Raw genomic sequence first — 18351 nt, 5'->3', positions numbered from 1 at the left:
GTGATATATGGTTTCAACGTCCAACAACCGCAAAGAACCTGTACGGGGAGCGGCAATACCCCTAGAGGGGAACAAAGAAGAAACTTGGAATCCCAGGAGTACCGGTACTAGTGCAGAGTAGGAGTTAGTTAGAATGGACATGAAATAAAAGACTCCAAGACTCTCCTTCACTCGAGATTTATTTTTTTCTTACCCACTCCACTTCTTCACCTCTATCCAACACCTTAGTTACCAGCCTACCGAAAGTCCTAAGGGAAAGGGGTTTTCATTCTTTATTTTCATTCTTCCTTCTTTTTCTTTTCCTCCTCCTAACTTTCTAGCTCGCCGGCCGAGATTACGTTGATCGTAGCTTCTATTCTATACCATTCTTTGGGAGTTTTTTTCAAGTTTCTCGCATTTGTTCGTCCGGTACTCTTTGCCTAAGCTCGACTTTTGAAAAGCGCAATTATGATTGTTCCTGTCTTCTCCGTTGTTCTGCTCGCCTCTGCGGGGCTTGCATCCGCTACTTCCCCATATAACGTCCACGCTCGAGGTCTGGACTTAGTTCCTCGACAGGTACGCTTTTCTCCTCCCCTCTCCAGCACCCCACTTGCCCCTCTTTACCCCCGAGCTTGGAAAAGTAAGTTTTGCTGAGCGCTGTAATAGAATAACAATGGGGGAGGCAATCGTGGAGGGAATAACGGGGGTAACAATAATAATACCGGGAATAACAATCAGAACAACAATCAGAACAACCAGAACAATAACCAAAACAATAACCAGGATAATAACGCACTGCTTTTAGACCCTGCGAACGTTCAGGAAGCTTCACAGGCGACTGGTCAAGAGGGTGGAGCTGAAGCTGGTCAGGCCGATTCTGCTACGTATGTTACACCTCATTCAAACGGGATAATTTGAACGGGAGCTAACGGCGCTTTAGAGATGACGCCAACTTTATCAATTTCTGTACCGGAAAGACATTGACAAACGGTCTGCAAGTACAGGCTGGATCATGTAATGGAATTGGTACGCCATATCGCTTGTCCATGATCGGGCCCACTCTAACAAAATGGCAGTCATGGGGGATATCCCATCGACAGCAAACATGGTATCAAGTATCATCATCAACCCGCAGCCAGGCCAGGACCTCCAACCAGACACAGCTTTCACGGTGCAGGTACAAGTAGACAACCTAGCTGCTGGTTCCTTCACCAATCCAGCAAACACATACTACGCTGCGCCACAAACTCTCAATGGCGGTATAATCGTCGGGCACACGCACGTAACCGTCCAAGATCTCGGTGGAAGCTTAACACCCACTGCTGCGCCCAACGCCGACGACTTTATTTTCTTCAAAGGTATCAATGATGCTGGCAACGGAAACGGATTGTTGGAGGCCGAGGTTGCGGACGGTCTGCCAGCGGGTTTCTACCGCATATGCACTATGGCCAGTGCGTCCAATCACCAGCCGGTGATCATGCCGATTGCCCAGCGTGGTGCCCAGGACGATTGCACGAAATTTACTGTCGGCCAAGGAAATGCGGGTGGAAATAATAATGCTGGGAACAATGCTGGCAACAATAACAACCAGGTATTTGAAGATTCTAGAGATTTGATATTCTGCCCAATACTAACGCATTTCCGGGACAACAGGGCGGTCAGCAAGGTGGTCAGGGAGGTCAACAAGGTGGCCAGGGAGGCCAGCAGGGAGGCCGAGGCGGCCGTAACCGTGGCCGCTCCTTCTCAGCATAATCCCTCCCTTCTCTCTCTATTCCTGTAACCCCCAACCCATTGTCATTGTTATAGCGGGCTTCTCCCTCCCCCCTCCTTCATCATTACCATCCCCGCAATATTTCCTTCATGTGGATAGACACCTAGTTCGAAAGCAGTAACGACGAATAGCCCCCGCCCCCCCTTTTTTACTCCTACTTTCATTTCATATTCATAGGAGGAGGAAAAAAATTTATTTGTAATATTCTTCTACTTTATTTTTCCTTTATGTGTGTGCGTGTCTTTTTTATCACAAGTTATGTATCCTGTTGCAAGTCGACGGATTAAATGGATGGACGGATAGAGGATGAAGCGAAGCCAAGAAGGAGGCTAGCCTGTTGGTGCAACACAGTAAGGAGTACCGGTACGGTAGTATCATGACATTTTGATACAGTACGAGTAAGAATGCAAACTATTCTTCAAGTTTCAAAACCACCCACATTACCATTCTCCTATCATAGCTCAAGATAGTCACTATACCATAAATACATGGCATAAACCCAACCCAAGGGATGTGCTAGTAGTACAAGGATAAAAGTGTAAGAAACCCGTCCCATAAGGTTACACGCATACCATACACCCGCCGCCCCAACCCCCCACACCTAAAACCGACCCCGTAACAACCCCCGAGTGAGCCCCCATGACCACCCCTCCACCCCACTCCGTCTCTCCTTCCCACACTCATGCGATAACAATAAGTCATGATACCCTAACCCACAACGCACGGACCCCACCTTCCTTCCTTCCCCCATCCATCTCCATCGTCATCGCCATCTCATCGCACCACAAATACCAAATCCCAATTTACCGGTATCATACTGGGAAAAAAAAAATTAACCCACTCGTAGTCCCCCCCCCGCGCCTCCCCCGCTCACTCGCTATAGGAAAAAGGAGGGAATGCCAGATATGAACCCGCAGTACGAATTACCGCCCGAAGTAGCGGTCGAGATAGCGGGGTATATTCGGTCGGGACTGTTTGCGCCGTTGGTTTGTTTTATCCCCCCCCCCTCCATACTTTGCATGGTGGGTGGTGGCGGGTTTGGGCTAATTGGTTTGTTATCTTAGGCGACGAATATTGGTAGGTTGACGAGTGAGTGTGAGGAGAACTTGTGTGGGGTGAAGGATGGGTTACAGGATGTGGGTTTCTATTTCTATTTTTTCGTTTTTGTTCTTTTACTTTATTTTTCTCTTGCTCCACGGTTTGGCTGCGGAGGAGTAGGATGTGATGTTGATTTGGAGGGTATGGGGAGGGGTATGGTAGACGCAATCACAGATATCGAATATCATAGAGCCGACGGCGGAGCGGTTGGTTCCCATCGCGATGGAATTGAAGAATGTGTATCGGCAGATTGATCTACTCGAGGTTTTCTCTCTCCCATCACTTCCACAAATCTCAGACCGCAGGCTAACGATATGAAATGGTAATTTCTTTATGTGTGTAAAAAGGTCTTAATATCCCGCATTTCAACAACCATAAAAATCACCAGCGCAAAACTCGATAGCACAGAGTCACTAATCCGCCGTGAAGAGCGCTCTCTTAACGACCAGAAACCTCCCCCTCTCTGGCCATCCCTAGAAAAAACGCCCACCTTCCGTGCAAGGGACTACGTTGTCGACAACCGGCTCATCGATACGGATTCGACAGGTTAGTGGGTCTCGCCCTCTTGAGCGAGACCGACGATCGTTGCTTTCTCCTCTTTGTTGAAGATGTCCACACCTGAACGGAGCGCACGGATGAGCAGTGGCAAGGAGCGATCGGTGAAGTCTGGCGCTGAGCGAAGAGTCTCGAGATCGTCGGCGTGTTCACGGGTGATGTAGGTCATGTAGTACTCTTGGAATTTTTCGTCGGCACGGGAGTCATGGAGGTCTTGCAATTGGGGTGGGATTCTGCCATTCTGCGTTTTTTTTTTTTGATTCATTTTTTCATTAGCTAGGTGTTCCTCCTTCATCGGTTTTAATGGGTGGGATTGGGTGACTAGGTGGTGGGGTAACTTGGCTGGGTATGGTACTTTAGAAAATTTCGCGGCAGCGTCAACTTCTGCGTCAGAGTCGGAACCTTCGACTGTCACGGGCTGATCTTATTGTTAGCTACAGTATTGTCTTTTATTACCAATTTTATAAGGGGCTGGAAATACAAACAGCTTCTGCCTTCTCTTCTTCCTCAACTCGAGTCCCCTCCACTGGTTCCCTAACAGCCTCATTTTCACTCTCGCTGTCGCTACTGCTGCTCTCGGAACTAGAGGAAACTACTGCCACGATTAACTGCCGTCCCCTCTCCCCATCGCTAGGAAAAGCATACCTTCAGTGCGGGCCTTCTTTCTCCTCTTGCGCTTCGCACTCTTATCTCCGGCATCCTTGCGTTTTGTCTTTGTTGAGCCCATGATGGTAGTTGCGGAGGCGTTTGCTCGAAGGTTAGACAACAAAAGACCTTTTTGGAGCCGCAGGAATGGTGTGCCAAGACGGACATTTCCGAGGCGTGAGAAAAAACAGCTCAAAGCTGCACTCTGCCTTTGTATGTACTGTACTAGTACTGCACAGTAAGTTAGTCTATGATGCCTACGAACTCAAATCTCCCTATCATACCCAGCGCACCATCTACCTAATCACAAATATAGTCGCATACGATACAAGCCCGTACAATTGATAGACAGACAACTTTCATGATCCAGTGCACCATATCCCACACATTGGTTTTTACCCTTTGTTTCTCCAGGCTGCCGAGCGGGATTTTAGAAACTGTTTCACTCAGCGTCGGTGAGATCATATCTGGATTATATATCCGAATGGGCAATCTGGTATATTATTAGGAGCATTCCGGAACCGTATAATTTAAGTGCTATCTATCTTCAGAATGAAATGCCACGAGTGCCGTTAGTCTACCGGTATCCTGACGGAAAGGGGGATATTCTAGGGATTCCCACCCGTCCGCCCGTTCTGTCTTGAGTCTGCATGTTTCTAGCGTGTCTCTTTCACCGAATATACGCCATTCCGCTCCCCAATAAATCACCATGCCTCAGCGTTCCCGAAGCCTCGAGCAGTTCTTAGCATGAAGAACAGCGGCATGAAATGAGCGAGGTACAGAGAGATGTATACCCGACATGGAGTTCTGAGCGGGCGCTGCCGGAGCGATAATCGGCCCAGGCAGGACATCCAGCATCGTGTGGATTGCTCACTCTCCCCAAAACGCAGACGGTACGATCAAGGAATCATACATGAGATGCTACGGTACTCCCACTACCAGGCCGGAGGATGAGCCCTCAAGTATTAGAGTGCTTAGTATCTCCCGCTCTCTACGCGGGAAGGAGAAAAAAGATGTTTGTGCAGTGTCTAAGATCGGTCTCTCGATTCTCTGGGAAAGCGTGGAGATGTACTGTACTGTACACGTACATAAGACCCAACAAGGTCTCAAATTCTCGAGCAGGCTCCCAAAACATTTTCCGAGATCTGTCAGCCACGGGATTGCTCAATATGATAAACCCCGGCGGTACCGGAATACGGGCCCTATTCAATCGGAGATATTCGTGCGCTGCACCAACTGTAGACATTGATTGAGCTCAGAGCACTCGGGCAGGGAATAATTGCATACCGTACCAACAAAACATCCCGAAGTTGTTGTGCACATTGCGCGGCGTGCAAATGATTCGAATACTGAGCGAGCGCACGACAGACGGGGTCTAACTCTTGAGAAAGGGTCCAAAATACCATCGATTGCGGGGGAATGTGTTTAACATGTCATCGCATACCATCGGCTGCAATCCTTGACCTTGCCCACACCACCGTAAGACATTGACTTTGCACTCCCAGAACAAGTGAATATTGGTGAAGATAGCCACGGAAAATAGGTTAAAAATTGAACTAAACATTTCCAGAGCTTCTAGTAAAAATCCTTTTCCGTTTCTTAGTCCAATTATTGAGATAGATATTGTGGATCCTTCTTAGAGTTGATGTGCCTGATGGAAAGTCTCAAGCCACTAACATTTGTTACCCTCGGCGGGAGTTAAGAGAAAAGAGTAAACTTTTCAAGTGAGAAAACTCTTCCAGAAAATGTTGCTTAAAAACTGCAGGAAAAAAATAATCCTGCAATTTTTCACAATTTTTCCCCATTGAATATAGTGCTTATACCCCGGTGCGGACGAGGTGAAAGATTGCAATCGATGGTACTCGAATCTTGAACCTTTCCTCCCAACTCTTGGCTCCGCGAGCACACGCGCATGCAAATCTGAGCTGCATTTTTCCCCCTTGCACAAGATATACCAGTGCAGGCAAGACAAATGCCGTTGAAGGCGACCAATGAATATTCATAAAAATCGTGTGCGTCATGCGGACTTGGAGATCATTGTCGAACCGGTCTTGTTCCCCAACGCTGAAGCATGGCTGGCCCAGTACGGTACTGTACTGTACCATCCACGGGACGTTGCTGTAACTCGTTATTCCCCGATCGAGGTTCTCAGGGCAGAGAAACGAGCGGGACGGGCTTCGGTATCAGGCCACTCGGTAGGAAGCGGAATACGAGGGCTTCATGACTTAAGGGGGTAATGTTATAAGTGGTGGGAATGGATGAGAAGGAGTATGATAGCTCTGAGGCGAGTGATTTGTGATCTGCCGTGGACAAAGGGCACGGGTTCTAAGGAATTGAAGGCTTGAAAATAGCCCAGGACAAGTGTGCCAGTGCTGCGCACACTGCACCTGAATGTACGAGTACTGTACGAGTACAGTACCTACCGTACTGTGCAGCGAGTATGATACAGCGCCGAAATAGTGCACGGGTAGAGAAGATCCGGGTCAGTCAAAATTGCTGTAAATTACACCATGGGCACAGAGCTTGTACTGTACCGGTACTGTACCGGCACCGTATCACACAAACACGAACTGAGATCCCTTTTCATCATGTTTTTGCACCAACATGACACTGTACTCGTACTATCCCAGTAGAAATATCCCTTTGAGCTCTTACCCCAGACTACGTGACGAGATATCATACTACTACTGGTTCTTCAATACTGTACTAGTATCATGTACGCCAATATTTCAAGGAGAGAAAAGCAAGAAAACTGCTGTACTCATGATATCTCACTCGAAAAGCGCTTTATTTCTTCAACCCCAGGGCTGTGCTTTGCTTTTGCTGTGCTGTACTCAAGTATACAGTGCGGTGCTGGTACCCCTTGGCACGGGAAGGAAATTAAAATATCCTTTTCAGCGCACGGACGTTCCTGAAACTCTTCACTTTCTCCTTCCGGACCGCTCCCTTCGCTTTATTTTTTTTTCCCCCAAAGGCTCCCTCCATGTCTGCATGTCTTGCTTTCTCGCGATGGGCGAGATGCGAGATGGTCCTCCTCCCCACACACTAGTCGGGCTACCCCTTGAACTCCCTTCACGAGTAGAGAAAAGGAAAGGGGGGAAAACAAGAAGGAATTTGCAAAATAGGGAAAGGGAAGCAAACCTAAGGCGTCGGTGAGCTGCCGGTATCAGAGGAGCGAGGTAAGGAGAACGAATTAGAAAGTAGAAGGAAAAGAAAAAAAAAAGAAAAAAAAAGAAGGGAACAAACATCCAGATGCGATATTTATATCATACGGGGTTTATCTCCACATGGAGGTTAGAACTACATCAAGGAGATATACCTATTATATCATACCATGCACAGAACAAACAGAGTAAAGTTCTTTAGTCCCTTCCGCTCCCTCTTTCACCAACTCTCACTCTTTTTTTACCCCCCCACCGCCCCCCTCCCCCCCCCTCCCCCCTATCTCTTTTCTCCCCATCGTGATCACTTCCCCTATCCATATTTTCATCTTCCTTATCCCCTCCACCCTCGCTCTTTCCTTCCTCTCTTCTCCAATAATACCCCTCCCATATCCAATCTATCGGCGCAGATCTACCTCAACCACTACGACCAGTCGGCGCGATGCCCGCCGCAAATATGGATTCCCACGAAGTGACTACAAGATTGCATGTTGACGAATTGATCCTGGACTACCTGCTATGGTTCTGTACATCTAGCCTTCTGAAAGAGCGACAACTGCGATTAGATGATCATGTCGCGAAGCAGGAGTGGACGGACGCAGCGAAATCTGCTGATATGGGGATGCGTCTGGTCAATTGTAATCACCCTCCCCCGTCCCTCTTAGTTTTTCTGCTTCTTCCGTGCTAATATGCTCGCGCAAATGATCAGCCTTCACCCAAACCTTCAAGCGTCTCCACCCCAATGCTATTCTCCCGGATAGTATCGCCCTTCGTCAGCGCATCTGTCGTTTCGCAACAGTCTTGTTGCGCAGACTCGACGCAACGAGTCCGACATTCACTCGAGTGTCGCAATCCGGTGCACGAACACGCGCCTGGCTCTCACGCAAACGCGCTAGCAACGTCATTGAGGACTTGACCTCATCGTCATCACCATCATCCAATGTCCCGATCGCGTTCGAATTCTCGCAAACCCCTTTTGCACCGTCAAACCTCCGTCGCAATACGGAGGAGATGCACCGCCAGATGGGGTTCTCTGGCCTGCCAGCTGCGCAGCGGATATACTGGGGAAATATTTCTCTCCGCGAAGGTTTGAATGAGTTCATGATCCTGAGTAGTTGGACATGCGCTTTCAATGACGAGGTCAGCACTCTGTGGATGGAGACTGCGACAAACTATATGGTTCAGGGTGTCCTCGAGGCGTACCGATGCGAGGGTGCGAAGGGGATAGACGCGCTGAACGAATGCTTTTCTTGGGGGCCTACAGTTGGTGGAGACGGACTAGATGATGATGAAACCGTGGTCAACGAAATGTTTGGCGGCGATGGCGGGAGCGTTGGTATATTATTCGAGAAGATGAAGACTGAGGCGCTATTAGAGGTATGCTTTTTCTTCCCCTTGATCCTGGCAAATTACTCGTACCCTTGTCGGCAATGATTGACGGGCGAGCGGGAAGGTCTTACCACCGGACAGCACGCCTCTGGAAACGCACCTCGACCGATTGGCAGAAAAGCACACGTGGGCGGTTTTCGAAGAAACCTTGGTGAGCGGATACCTCACGGCGGTAATATCTGCGCAGCCGTCGCCTGTTTTATTACAGGTATTTATTCTTCGCTTTTCTCAAAGATAGCGAGTGATACTAACGATAGATGAATAGCTGGAGAGCGGAAAACTCAATGGTTTTGAAGATAAAGATATCTCGACGCTCCTGGCAAATGCTGGTGTGCTCGTTCGATGATTCCTGTTAGCATTCGCTCACACTCACATCACACTACTGGTATTTTTCGGAAAAAGAAGATCAAAAATCAAAATAATAATTGCATTCCCTGACTCATTGCTATCATATCGTATCATTACGGATAGGCGTTGCGCTGGAAAGGGGATTCTGGGGGGGTCAGGTCATTGTGGGCGCGGAATGGAGTTGTCACTGGACGGGATGAAACGGGATGAGACCAGATGAGATGCGTAGTCAGTTGGCTAAAGTCTTTGTGTGAAACGGAGCCCTCTCTGACGGAGATTACGGTGGCGTAAAGGGGGGCTTTGCGCAATTGGAGTCTGTGCGAGTTGGGGACCCGTTCCACGAGGAACAAGAATTCCGTTTCACGGAGACTTTTGCCGGGTGGTTTTACCGGCAATACTAATGTTATATTATCCTAACCAGTTTATTTGTCTTTGACCTTGTCCTTGTACTTGTATATCCCATCATGTATACTACTCGTGCTGTACACGTACTTTATCCTTTTTTCTTTTCTTTCACCATCCCTTCACTTCTTGCTCGCTGCTAAGCCTTTTTATTCACTACGTGTAAACTAGTTTTACTTGTATTGCTCGACTTCTTGAGCTAAATTGTTGTTGTGGTTATTATGGAGCCTTTTGCTTACATTTCTTTCCCTACATTGCCTTTTTAAGCTCAATTGTTATCGCGAAGTATTTGACATACCCACCCCTACCTCCCAGCAAAGCCATCACCAGGGAATGCAGCGCTACGACACCACCACAGATAACCCTGAACCTCCCCCCCAGGAAAAGGAACGAACGGAGAAGTCAATATCGTAATACTGTATCATAACTAAAATAAAGTTGAACCTCCACATGTGCGGGATGCGGTCTTGGTAGTGTACTGTACTTTACGCGAATATTGAGGGCACTCCAACTCGACTTGACCCTTTCTTTGACGGCGGTGGATGGGATGGTATGGTATGGGAGGTTGGAGGACACGGGTGCTGGTGAGGTGGGGCTGGGTTAGCTTTTGTGGTGTGGTTTCGTGCAATATGGATTGGCGGGGCTGGAAGAGGTCAAGTGTACGAGCAGTAACACCGGTATGATAAGTTATGTATCACATCTGGGGGAGTGGCTTGGGGCGGTTGGGGTTTTAGTAAGATATTGGATGGATGGTAGGTAGAGGTCCATGAGGTATCACTCGGACCTAGTCACCAAGTCGCAGAGGATCCTGTACATAGAGGAATTTAGAATAATGGTTAACGTGACATCATGGTGGCCGGGGTCTTGATTAATGTAGGTGATAATATTGAGAGAAGAACAGGGAGAAGGGGAAAACTCCATCGATGCGCCAAACAAATGATAATATGCAACCGTGAAAATGCGGCATTTGAGACGAGAAAAGTGGGAAGGAGGGGAGCAATAGATGTTTAGACGTGCCCCCTCCCTCGAAATATGCATCTTGACAAGGAAAAGAAAAGTAGAAAGAGGCGATGGGAAAATAGGGGCTTCAACTTTTTTAATCGTCGGGATACTCGTCGCGGATGTTGGAAATAAACATTCTCTCCGCCCTGGAATATCTCTTAAAGTACTTGCCCGCCAGCTTTTTCAGAGACTCGACCGGGTCCGTTTGGGAAACGACGATGTTCTCTTCTGCTACGTAGCGTACGCTGCCGTCCATCACTCTGTATTTTTGTTATTTTTTTCTCCTTATAAAGATATCTATCTCGGGTGTGTGTGTGGGGGGGGAGGTGAACATACAACGCAAGGTAGAATGGTTGGTGCCGTCCTCTGCTCAAAGTGTCAACACCCATAGTCTGCATCCACTCCTCTCCCTCTCTTGGAGCGCACGTTCGTGACCAGCCAAACACTACCCCTTGAAATGGATATCGTTTATGAACGAAGACAGTTCCGACACGGTACTAGTCGAACAAGATAGTCAGAAAATTGCAGATTCCCCACGTAGATCCATGTGGGAATGATGCCAGATTCGGAATGATTTTCAAGCGGGTATTATAATGTATATTTTGGGGTGTTCCCTACCCCAAAATTTCCCCATCCCGAATCCTGGCATCTTTATTCCCGATGGGTCTGCACTCGGACCAATCGGAACAGCAGTGATTGAGCACATACCCTAACGTCATTCCCATCCGAGTTCTCTCTCCGGGAAACGGGTCTTTGAGCAGAATCCTCTGCCCGCAGCTCTCCGCACTTCTCTAACAGGAGTTCCCGCGCATTCCGGTCCTCCAGCTTGGGGACTATGTCCTCCTCGAAAAACTGGACGTCCATGGAATACTCGTCCTGGATGCGTCTTGCCATATGCTGTACCACATTCAGCGTGATCCGCGGCCCCAATAGCGCTGACGCTGTTAGGGCCGCATATAGAGCTGAATGACGGTCAATTTCGACAGCTTCCTGCTGGATATCGGGTGGCCCCGGAGCACGTCGGAGAGACTCTAGTATATTGCGTGAGGTACGTAGGACAATGTCGGTGGTTGGCGATGGACATAGGAATTCATCCTTTGTGGCTCCAACTCCCAACTCGCTCAGCTGATGTTCTAGGCCCTGAACAGGGAGGTCACTGCCTTCTCCGCGGAAGGGGTCCAGATAAATGTAGTTTCCATCCTCGTTGCGTACTATCGCCAAGACATGATACGGAAAACTGCATGGATACGCGGCTAGGCCTACCCGAGTGGCGAGACTACAGTATATTGCTGTTGCGGTTAGTGGCAGGTTCGTACGGTCTGTACGCAGGGAAACGCCAATGAAGGCGTTCTTGAGGGCGCGGTAACTCTCGTACGAAGCTCCCCGAAATCCTTCCCGATTCATGTATGTACACAGAGCAAGTGCCTTCGCTTTCGTCGACATGTCCGCAAAATTGGCGGTCTCGGACCTGAACCGGGCGGCTAACTCGTCGAGTATCCCTGAGATGTCGTCGATATCGCCTTCCGGTGTCTTCAGGATAAAAAGCTCAAAGCAGCCTAGGGCATATTCAAGAGAGATGTCCTCCCCGGAAGCCAATTTCTTCCATCCCATTATGGCCTGTCTCCTATGGATATAATGGATGGCGGCAGCTGCATACCATCTGGAAATATGGGTTAGTATATCAATCTATTCCCCAGTATCTCGACGAAAAACCGAGCACATGAAAAAAACACCAAAATTGAAGTCACCTCCGAGCTAGAACGTCCTCAACGTCGTCAGAAGCATTTGCGTGTTCTGCCAAGCAATCCTTCGCATCGCAGCCAATGTCCGCGATTTTATTGAATTTGTTTATTCGATCTACAGGCGAGGAAATGATCTCATTCAACAACATTGTAGTGCGTTTGTACGAATAGATCCTCTCAACGAACAAAGACCTCCAATCCACCTCAGCTGGCAGAGGGTGTTTGACCTTTTTCTGGTACTCGTGCCGAGGCTCCCAGTAGCGAAACCGTCGACACCTTGTCCGCCATTCTAATGGAGAGTTCGAGAGGCGATAGAGTTTCTTGCAGACCAAACTGATATCAAGTAGAGCACTGTCGTCATCTGGGATAAATTTGAGGGTATTTTCGATGACCTCTTCGGGGAGCGATAGAAGGATGCTATCCTTTGTCATGGCCGAAGAGCTTGCGACTGTTGTGGGTTATGTTGCGGTTATGGTTTGTGGGTAGTGGTGGTGTTGTAAGTGGGAAGGGAAGGGAAAAAAACGGGTTGTGGTTGTGGTGGGATGTTGGAAGAGGGGAGCTTAATTTCAACTGCTACGCACCCGGTGGGCTGGGTGTTGTAATCGAGGGCTACCGGTATTGGGAGAGGGCGGGGGGTAGGAAGTAGCGGGTTGTTGCTGCGGTAGCGAGATGGGATGGTTGTGATGGGGTGTTTGAGGAAGGGAGGAGAATTGGAAAGTGGAGGCAAACACGGGAAGAAAACTGGGAGGATAGTTATGAAGGTTATAGTGGTTATGATGACTGTTATGATGATGGTTATGATGATGGTGTTGATGTAAGCAAGAGAGAGAGGATCGCATGGGATAATCCGCGGAGGGGTGGGGTAAATGGGGCGTTGAAGAAAGGATTAGGGCATGCGGGTATACTGTAAGGTAGGAGTTCAGAGGAAGGGGAAGCATAATTAGAAGAAGGCGTAAAAGGTTGATGAACATTCCTTATTCTTCTATATTGCAGTATTATAGCTTTGAAAGTATCATATGTCTTGTCCTTCATCAATCGTTGATCTACTCGTACAGATTTCTATTATTATTATTCTCGCACAGTCTCTCTGTTGAATGCTGTATCTGCACTGATCCTTTTCTTACTTCTTACCTTTACTTACTTTTTCCATTCCTATTTCCCATATCCCATATCCCATTTCCATTCCCTTTCACCTTCCCCAACATTCTATGGATTGGTAAAGAGAGTTGTAAGGAGTAAGTTCAATTCTTATGCTTCATGCCGTATTACTGTTCTGTATTGCGAGCCTTGTGCTGTGCTCGGGATAACTACTTTGTGAATTTGCCCGCCGGGGGGGGAGGGGTTCATTCCATCTCACACATCAACCCTCTCAATCGAGTAGACTACTCAACCATAGAGCGCCGGTATCTTTCCCCAGAAAACAATCAACTCTAAGGCTGTCTGTCTGGGCTGTCTGTGTGGTGAAAACGATTTAGTGGCCGCATCAGGTTCGAGTGGGTTACAGAGCGAAAAAACAAGCGGCTGCTGGACCCTTTGATGCGGTTCCCCGGTGTGTGGCTAAACAAGCGGCTGCATGACCCCACCATTACTCGAGTAGATCAATTCGAGTGCCCTACGAGTATTGTACAGTGTCTGTGATGGCCGTGGACATATCGGTACTGTACTCGTGCTGATACTGGACATGGACTTTGCGTGTTTCTATTAAATGGAGAAGCATTGATGTTTCAGCGCATGATGCTGTAGACCACCGGTGGTGGGTTAATTGAAATCAATGCCCCCTCCTCGCAGGGGCCGTAAATACTCCTTCGCCTTCATTGATAGTCAAACCATTCCTCCGATTGATCCTCCCCTATTATCCGTCTGTCTTATGCCTTAGGCCTTCGGTGCTTAAACAGTGTGCACCGGTACGAACACATTCAGGTACTGTACCGGTACAGGCCTTCTATTCGCATGTGTGGTGATGATGGTGATAATGATGTCCTCCCCTGTCAAAAAAAAAAAAAAAAAAAGAGAGAGATTTCCCTCCTCTCTCAGCCCCCATCACTTCGCTTAGTTTATAGTGGCTTGGCACACCTACTACGCAGGTTTGGTTCCGAGCTGCGAGCTGTCCTTCAGGTGGCGGGAACCCGAAAACATAGCCAGGTAACGCCGATGACAGCGGCTACCGGTTCCTATCTCCGAAAGAGCCCCCTTTCAATTCACTCTCCCGCTCTATTCACACCCCACCCTGCGATCTCTACCCTATTCAGAATTCCCTTCTTCTTGTGTTCTAACACAACAAGTGCCGGTACCGCTGGTACGATATCGACCGGGATTCTATCGTTGCTTTTCCCACGTGTATTTGTACTTGTATAGTACAACATAGTACTGTGCTCGTACACATACGCCTAAGGAGAGGTCTGCAGCTCGTCCTTCGGTCCGATTCTACTACGGTTACTCAATCTAGATCAGATACCGGTAGGCATAACCCCGGCAGGGAAAGGCTTCTGATACCTACGGTATGCTATTAATATCCTATCATCCATTGCACATTTACAGCGGCCGACGTGGAGAGAACTAGTAACCATTGCAGGCACTCGTTATTGAATTGTCGTGGAGTGTATTGCTCATTAGGATTCTAGAGGCTACGGGTAGACCTCGATTGGCGTTTTTTGCTCACTACCGGTATCGGTAACTTGCTGTAAGTCGGTGCAGTGCCTTTGCGTGTCCACTCTTTTCCACAATTATTTCGATTTTTCTTGCACTTTCATTTCTTTTTTTCTCACCTTTACAAATGCTGTGCGGATGCTGGGTTTAACCATAAACATGTCAGAGCCGGCACTTCCGGGTCGGCATGTGGTTGACTCCAACTGCCACCACCCCCTTACCGGTACTACCGGTATTGTTACCCTTGCTCCTATTGAAATACCGGTATGGGGCTTGAACCAACTGACTAAGAAACATCTCTGCTCGGAAAAATTCAGTTTTGCCCCTGACACTCGCCCAGGAGCTAATTCTCACTTCTCATCATATTAGTCACTTTCGGCAACACTATATTCATCATCACTATCAGCGAGTGTCCCCACCTTGTCAAACCATGGTTCGCAGGAAGTCTGTGGCACTCAAGGTACACAAGGACGACAACCCCGCCGAAGCCTCCTTGGATGATAAGTTATGCGGGGGCACCATACCCCATGCTCCGAGCTCTGCTTTGTTGGAGGAGAAATCTGACCCTGATGACAAGCACCCCCCGAGGAAGAAGATGAGAAGACACGAAAAGACTGGCCCAATCTCTTCTCGGGTCGGTGCGGAAGAGGGGTACCTGGAGGGTGTTTCCGCTGCTGCTGTAGCTGCAGGTCCAAGGACAAGGGCCAATGCAGTTATCCCATCTGCTACTGCTGTACGCTCAAGGAAAAGTGATCAAACGGATGCTACAGTTGCGGCTTCAGGGAGTCCAGGGAGAAAACGTGTGGCCTTAAAGGAAAAAAATCCCAACCCCAGCTCAAGCGATATTCATTCCATCGATCTCCACCGATCTTATCCACGCAAGTCAGAACTGAAGCCAAATGTGAGGAAGGGTAATTTGGAGGACAATGTTGTTCTAGCTCCGCAATCTGGTGAGCCTTCTCCCCTATCGGTCTTCGGAGCCCTTCCAATTCTTTGGGCTGATCTGAATACATATTAGGCTCGGCGGTTGATAAAGGGACATCCCTGCTGCAGGAATCCTTCGCCGTTGGCGGCCCAGTCTATCGGGCTTTGAAAGAGTTGTTACCACAAAAGGACTTGCGTGAGCTCGTCGAACTCGTTGAGGGGGATACCGCACAAGGAGTTGCAGATCTGGTTACTAAGAAAAGTTGTCACTATCGTCCCCTATGACATTAAACTTGGCTGAAATCTTGTGTTTTAGACTGCTGGTCTCCGGAACTTCTCGATTCATTCCGTGGATCCGGGCTTAGATTGCTTGATCTGTCAACTCCGTTATCGTCTCCTTCCGAAATTCTTATTCCGAACAAGCCTCCCACTCTCATACTTAGGAGCCTCTACCAGCAGGATCAATTTTCTGCCCTTACCACACTTTCCCTGAGAAATACACAACTTTCAAATAACGACTTGAGTTTGCTCATGTTGCTCACATCTCTGGCAGATCTTGATATTTCGAATACGGGACTAGGGGTACATTCGCTCCACCACATTGTCTGTCACCACAAGACATTGGTTCAATTGAATTTGTCTCACAACCAGGGTATGGATGACGATTGCCGCGTACCGCTCGCTGCATTGCCCAAACTTGCCAGAGTCTATCTCAGGGGGACAAACATTTCGATGCCCGGATTACGGCGATTGGTCACAGGGGCGCTTCCAGGTAACTGCCGATTGCTCTCGCTTCCGAACCACTGCATTACCTATCTCAATAACCGCGAATCACATTATTCCATGGACATACCAGATTCGTATGCTCACGACCCGAAGAAATTGGAGAATATGAACCTGCCAGAATTAAAGAGGAACCTCCAGCTACATTCAAGAGCTAATAGCGAGATACTCCTGACCGGCTCGAAAAGCGAACTTTTCAACCGGCTAAATAACATCCTGCAGAGCAGGTTAGCCGACGCGAGAATCGTGAAGATGTTGGGGAGGGAGGAGCGACAGGTTTGATGATGCAAAACAAAAGAAAACAAAACCTGGTCGCTATCGGATTAGTTCACCTTCTGATTGGTTCGCTGTTTTTTTCTTTTTCTTTTTTTCTTTTTCCTCTCGTAGTGATTGTTGCTTTATTGTCACACAGAAGGGTAGGCGCTGAGGCACAATATGCGAGTGATTTGTCGTGACAGCTCTTTGGGGAGGCTCTCACTTTGATATCGATTCCCGGGAGTTGGTCTGGTACAGTACAAGGGTTGATAGAGAGGTTGCGAGAATTGAGCAAATGCCGAAATGTAAATCAATTATTTTAAATGTGCACAACTTGGTATTTCCCTTTTTGTTTTCCACGTGAAGGGGAACAACTGTAGGTTGTGGGAAAAAATGGAGGGGACAAAACAAAGAGCGAGCGAGATGAGTTAACTTAGCGATACTTGTGCCTGTGGCATAGAGGCCACTCCCACCCCCTTTCCCCGCCCGTGGGGGGGGGGTTCTTTTTTACAAGTACTAGTACTGTACAATACTGTACAAGTTTGTGTATTTTTTTCGCTGCCGCTGCGCTTTGAATGTCACGATCGGTAGACCAGAGCCGCCGCACATTGGGTTACTGCCACTAAGCACTTCACTTCAATAGTCTCTCGTTTTGTATTCGCTACCCGTGCAGTGCACGCAGATCATGACATGATCGATATATATGATATCAAGATTACTCATTCATCGTCCCCTCGAGATCGTCGAGAACTGTATGAAAATTTGCCGTCCTGTCTACAGATCTAGCCTTGCGCACGGTGGGCGGGCATGTGTGAGTGAGATTCAGCCTGTGATACTCGAGTACGAGTATGATACAATACCGCACCGTACGCCGACTACTGACTGACCAGTACGGCAGAGCACTCGTAGAGCAAGATGATCCGGCCGGATCACCGCTCTCTTTCGCTTCGGGAACATGTCCGTTGTAGTATTGCGCGGTACTCGAGTACTGTGGGGCAGGTTTCGGAGTGGCTTCTCGAATATTCTGTTCTGCCAGTGATGGGAACGATGTACTTGTTTGCGCACCTTTTTGGATTCAGAGGGGGTTGGCAGGTACTCGGGTATAGTAGTGAGGGTATGTATTGGCCCGTGCTTGTTGTGTTTGTGGGGAGGGACATGTGGACGGGGATAACGGCGGTTGCGGAGGGGGTGTGGTAGGGGGGATTCCGGTAGGATAATCACCGATGGGAGTCAAGGGGGGGTTTTTTTTTTGGCGGACTATGATACTCGAAAGTGTGGGGAAGAACGGAAGAGCACGGTAGTCTATCGTATCCCGGCAGTACTCTCAAGTCCCCTGGTTAAATCACAGCGTTCCTTTTGTGGTGATGCGCTAAGGAAAGAGTGATTCGTGTCCTGCCTGGACGTTTTAATCCCTGGTACTCGAGTATGCGTTAGTGGGCTGAGTGGGTGGGGGGATTGGCATTGTGGGGGGGATTGGTGTGAATATCGTGGTTGGACCCGCGGGGACGGGAAGGGAAGTGGAGGGAGGTAGCGTGCGGTAATGTACGCATGTGAGGGTGAGGAAGAAAGTGATCGGAAAGCAGATGATTTTGCTATTCTATGTAAACCGTGTGAGCGCTCAGCGAGACGGCACCCTCAGCGAGACGCGGCA

General features: G+C 48.5%; 6 protein-coding genes; 3 read left to right on the top strand and 3 right to left on the bottom strand.

Moving 5' to 3' along the window:
* Positions 1–408: 408 nt before the first annotated feature.
* GSTUM_00006207001 (uncharacterized protein) lies at positions 409–3325 on the top strand (the record flags this gene model as incomplete). XM_002838397.2 has 10 exons in its annotated part: positions 409–555; positions 646–685; positions 785–863; positions 920–1005; positions 1056–1570; positions 2641–2736; positions 2815–2886; positions 3011–3112; positions 3196–3257; positions 3298–3325. Exons 1-10 carry the CDS (start codon positions 448–450, stop codon positions 3323–3325), a joined length of 1188 nt encoding a protein of 395 aa, XP_002838443.1. The 5' UTR covers positions 409–447.
* A 70-nt stretch (positions 3326–3395) lies between these two features.
* GSTUM_00006206001 (uncharacterized protein) lies at positions 3396–4130 on the bottom strand (the record flags this gene model as incomplete). Its single annotated transcript, XM_002838396.1, has 4 exons — positions 3396–3644; positions 3759–3821; positions 3889–3995; positions 4049–4130. The coding sequence occupies 4 exons, from the start codon at positions 4128–4130 to the stop codon at positions 3396–3398; spliced, it is 501 nt and encodes a 166-aa protein (XP_002838442.1).
* A 1120-nt stretch (positions 4131–5250) lies between these two features.
* On the bottom strand, positions 5251–6297 carry GSTUM_00006205001 (uncharacterized protein; the record flags this gene model as incomplete). XM_002838395.2 has 1 exon in its annotated part: positions 5251–6297. Exon 1 carries the CDS (start codon positions 5452–5454, stop codon positions 5251–5253), a length of 204 nt encoding a protein of 67 aa, XP_002838441.1. The 5' UTR covers positions 5455–6297.
* A 736-nt stretch (positions 6298–7033) lies between these two features.
* On the top strand, positions 7034–9588 carry GSTUM_00006204001 (uncharacterized protein). XM_002838394.2 has 4 exons: positions 7034–7847; positions 7919–8586; positions 8663–8806; positions 8864–9588. Exons 1-4 carry the CDS (start codon positions 7652–7654, stop codon positions 8942–8944), a joined length of 1089 nt encoding a protein of 362 aa, XP_002838440.1. The 5' UTR covers positions 7034–7651; the 3' UTR covers positions 8945–9588.
* Positions 9589–10184: 596 nt separating this feature from the next.
* On the bottom strand, positions 10185–12860 carry GSTUM_00006203001 (uncharacterized protein). XM_002838393.2 has 4 exons: positions 12099–12860; positions 11059–12010; positions 10687–10847; positions 10185–10610 (listed from the first exon to the last, which is right to left on the bottom strand). Exons 1-4 carry the CDS (start codon positions 12521–12523, stop codon positions 10445–10447), a joined length of 1704 nt encoding a protein of 567 aa, XP_002838439.1. The 5' UTR covers positions 12524–12860; the 3' UTR covers positions 10185–10444.
* Positions 12861–15126: 2266 nt separating this feature from the next.
* On the top strand, positions 15127–16727 carry GSTUM_00006202001 (uncharacterized protein; the record flags this gene model as incomplete). XM_002838392.2 has 3 exons in its annotated part: positions 15127–15688; positions 15757–15924; positions 15979–16727. Exons 1-3 carry the CDS (start codon positions 15169–15171, stop codon positions 16725–16727), a joined length of 1437 nt encoding a protein of 478 aa, XP_002838438.1. The 5' UTR covers positions 15127–15168.
* Positions 16728–18351: the final 1624 nt, after the last annotated feature.

The sequence above is a fragment of the Tuber melanosporum genome (genome assembly GCF_000151645.1).
Source record: "Tuber melanosporum whole genome shotgun sequence assembly, scaffold_25, strain Mel28".
NCBI lineage: Eukaryota > Fungi > Ascomycota > Pezizomycetes > Pezizales > Tuberaceae > Tuber > Tuber melanosporum.
Note: the sequence above shows the minus strand (reverse complement) of the source record. Positions and strands in the feature narration are given on the sequence as shown.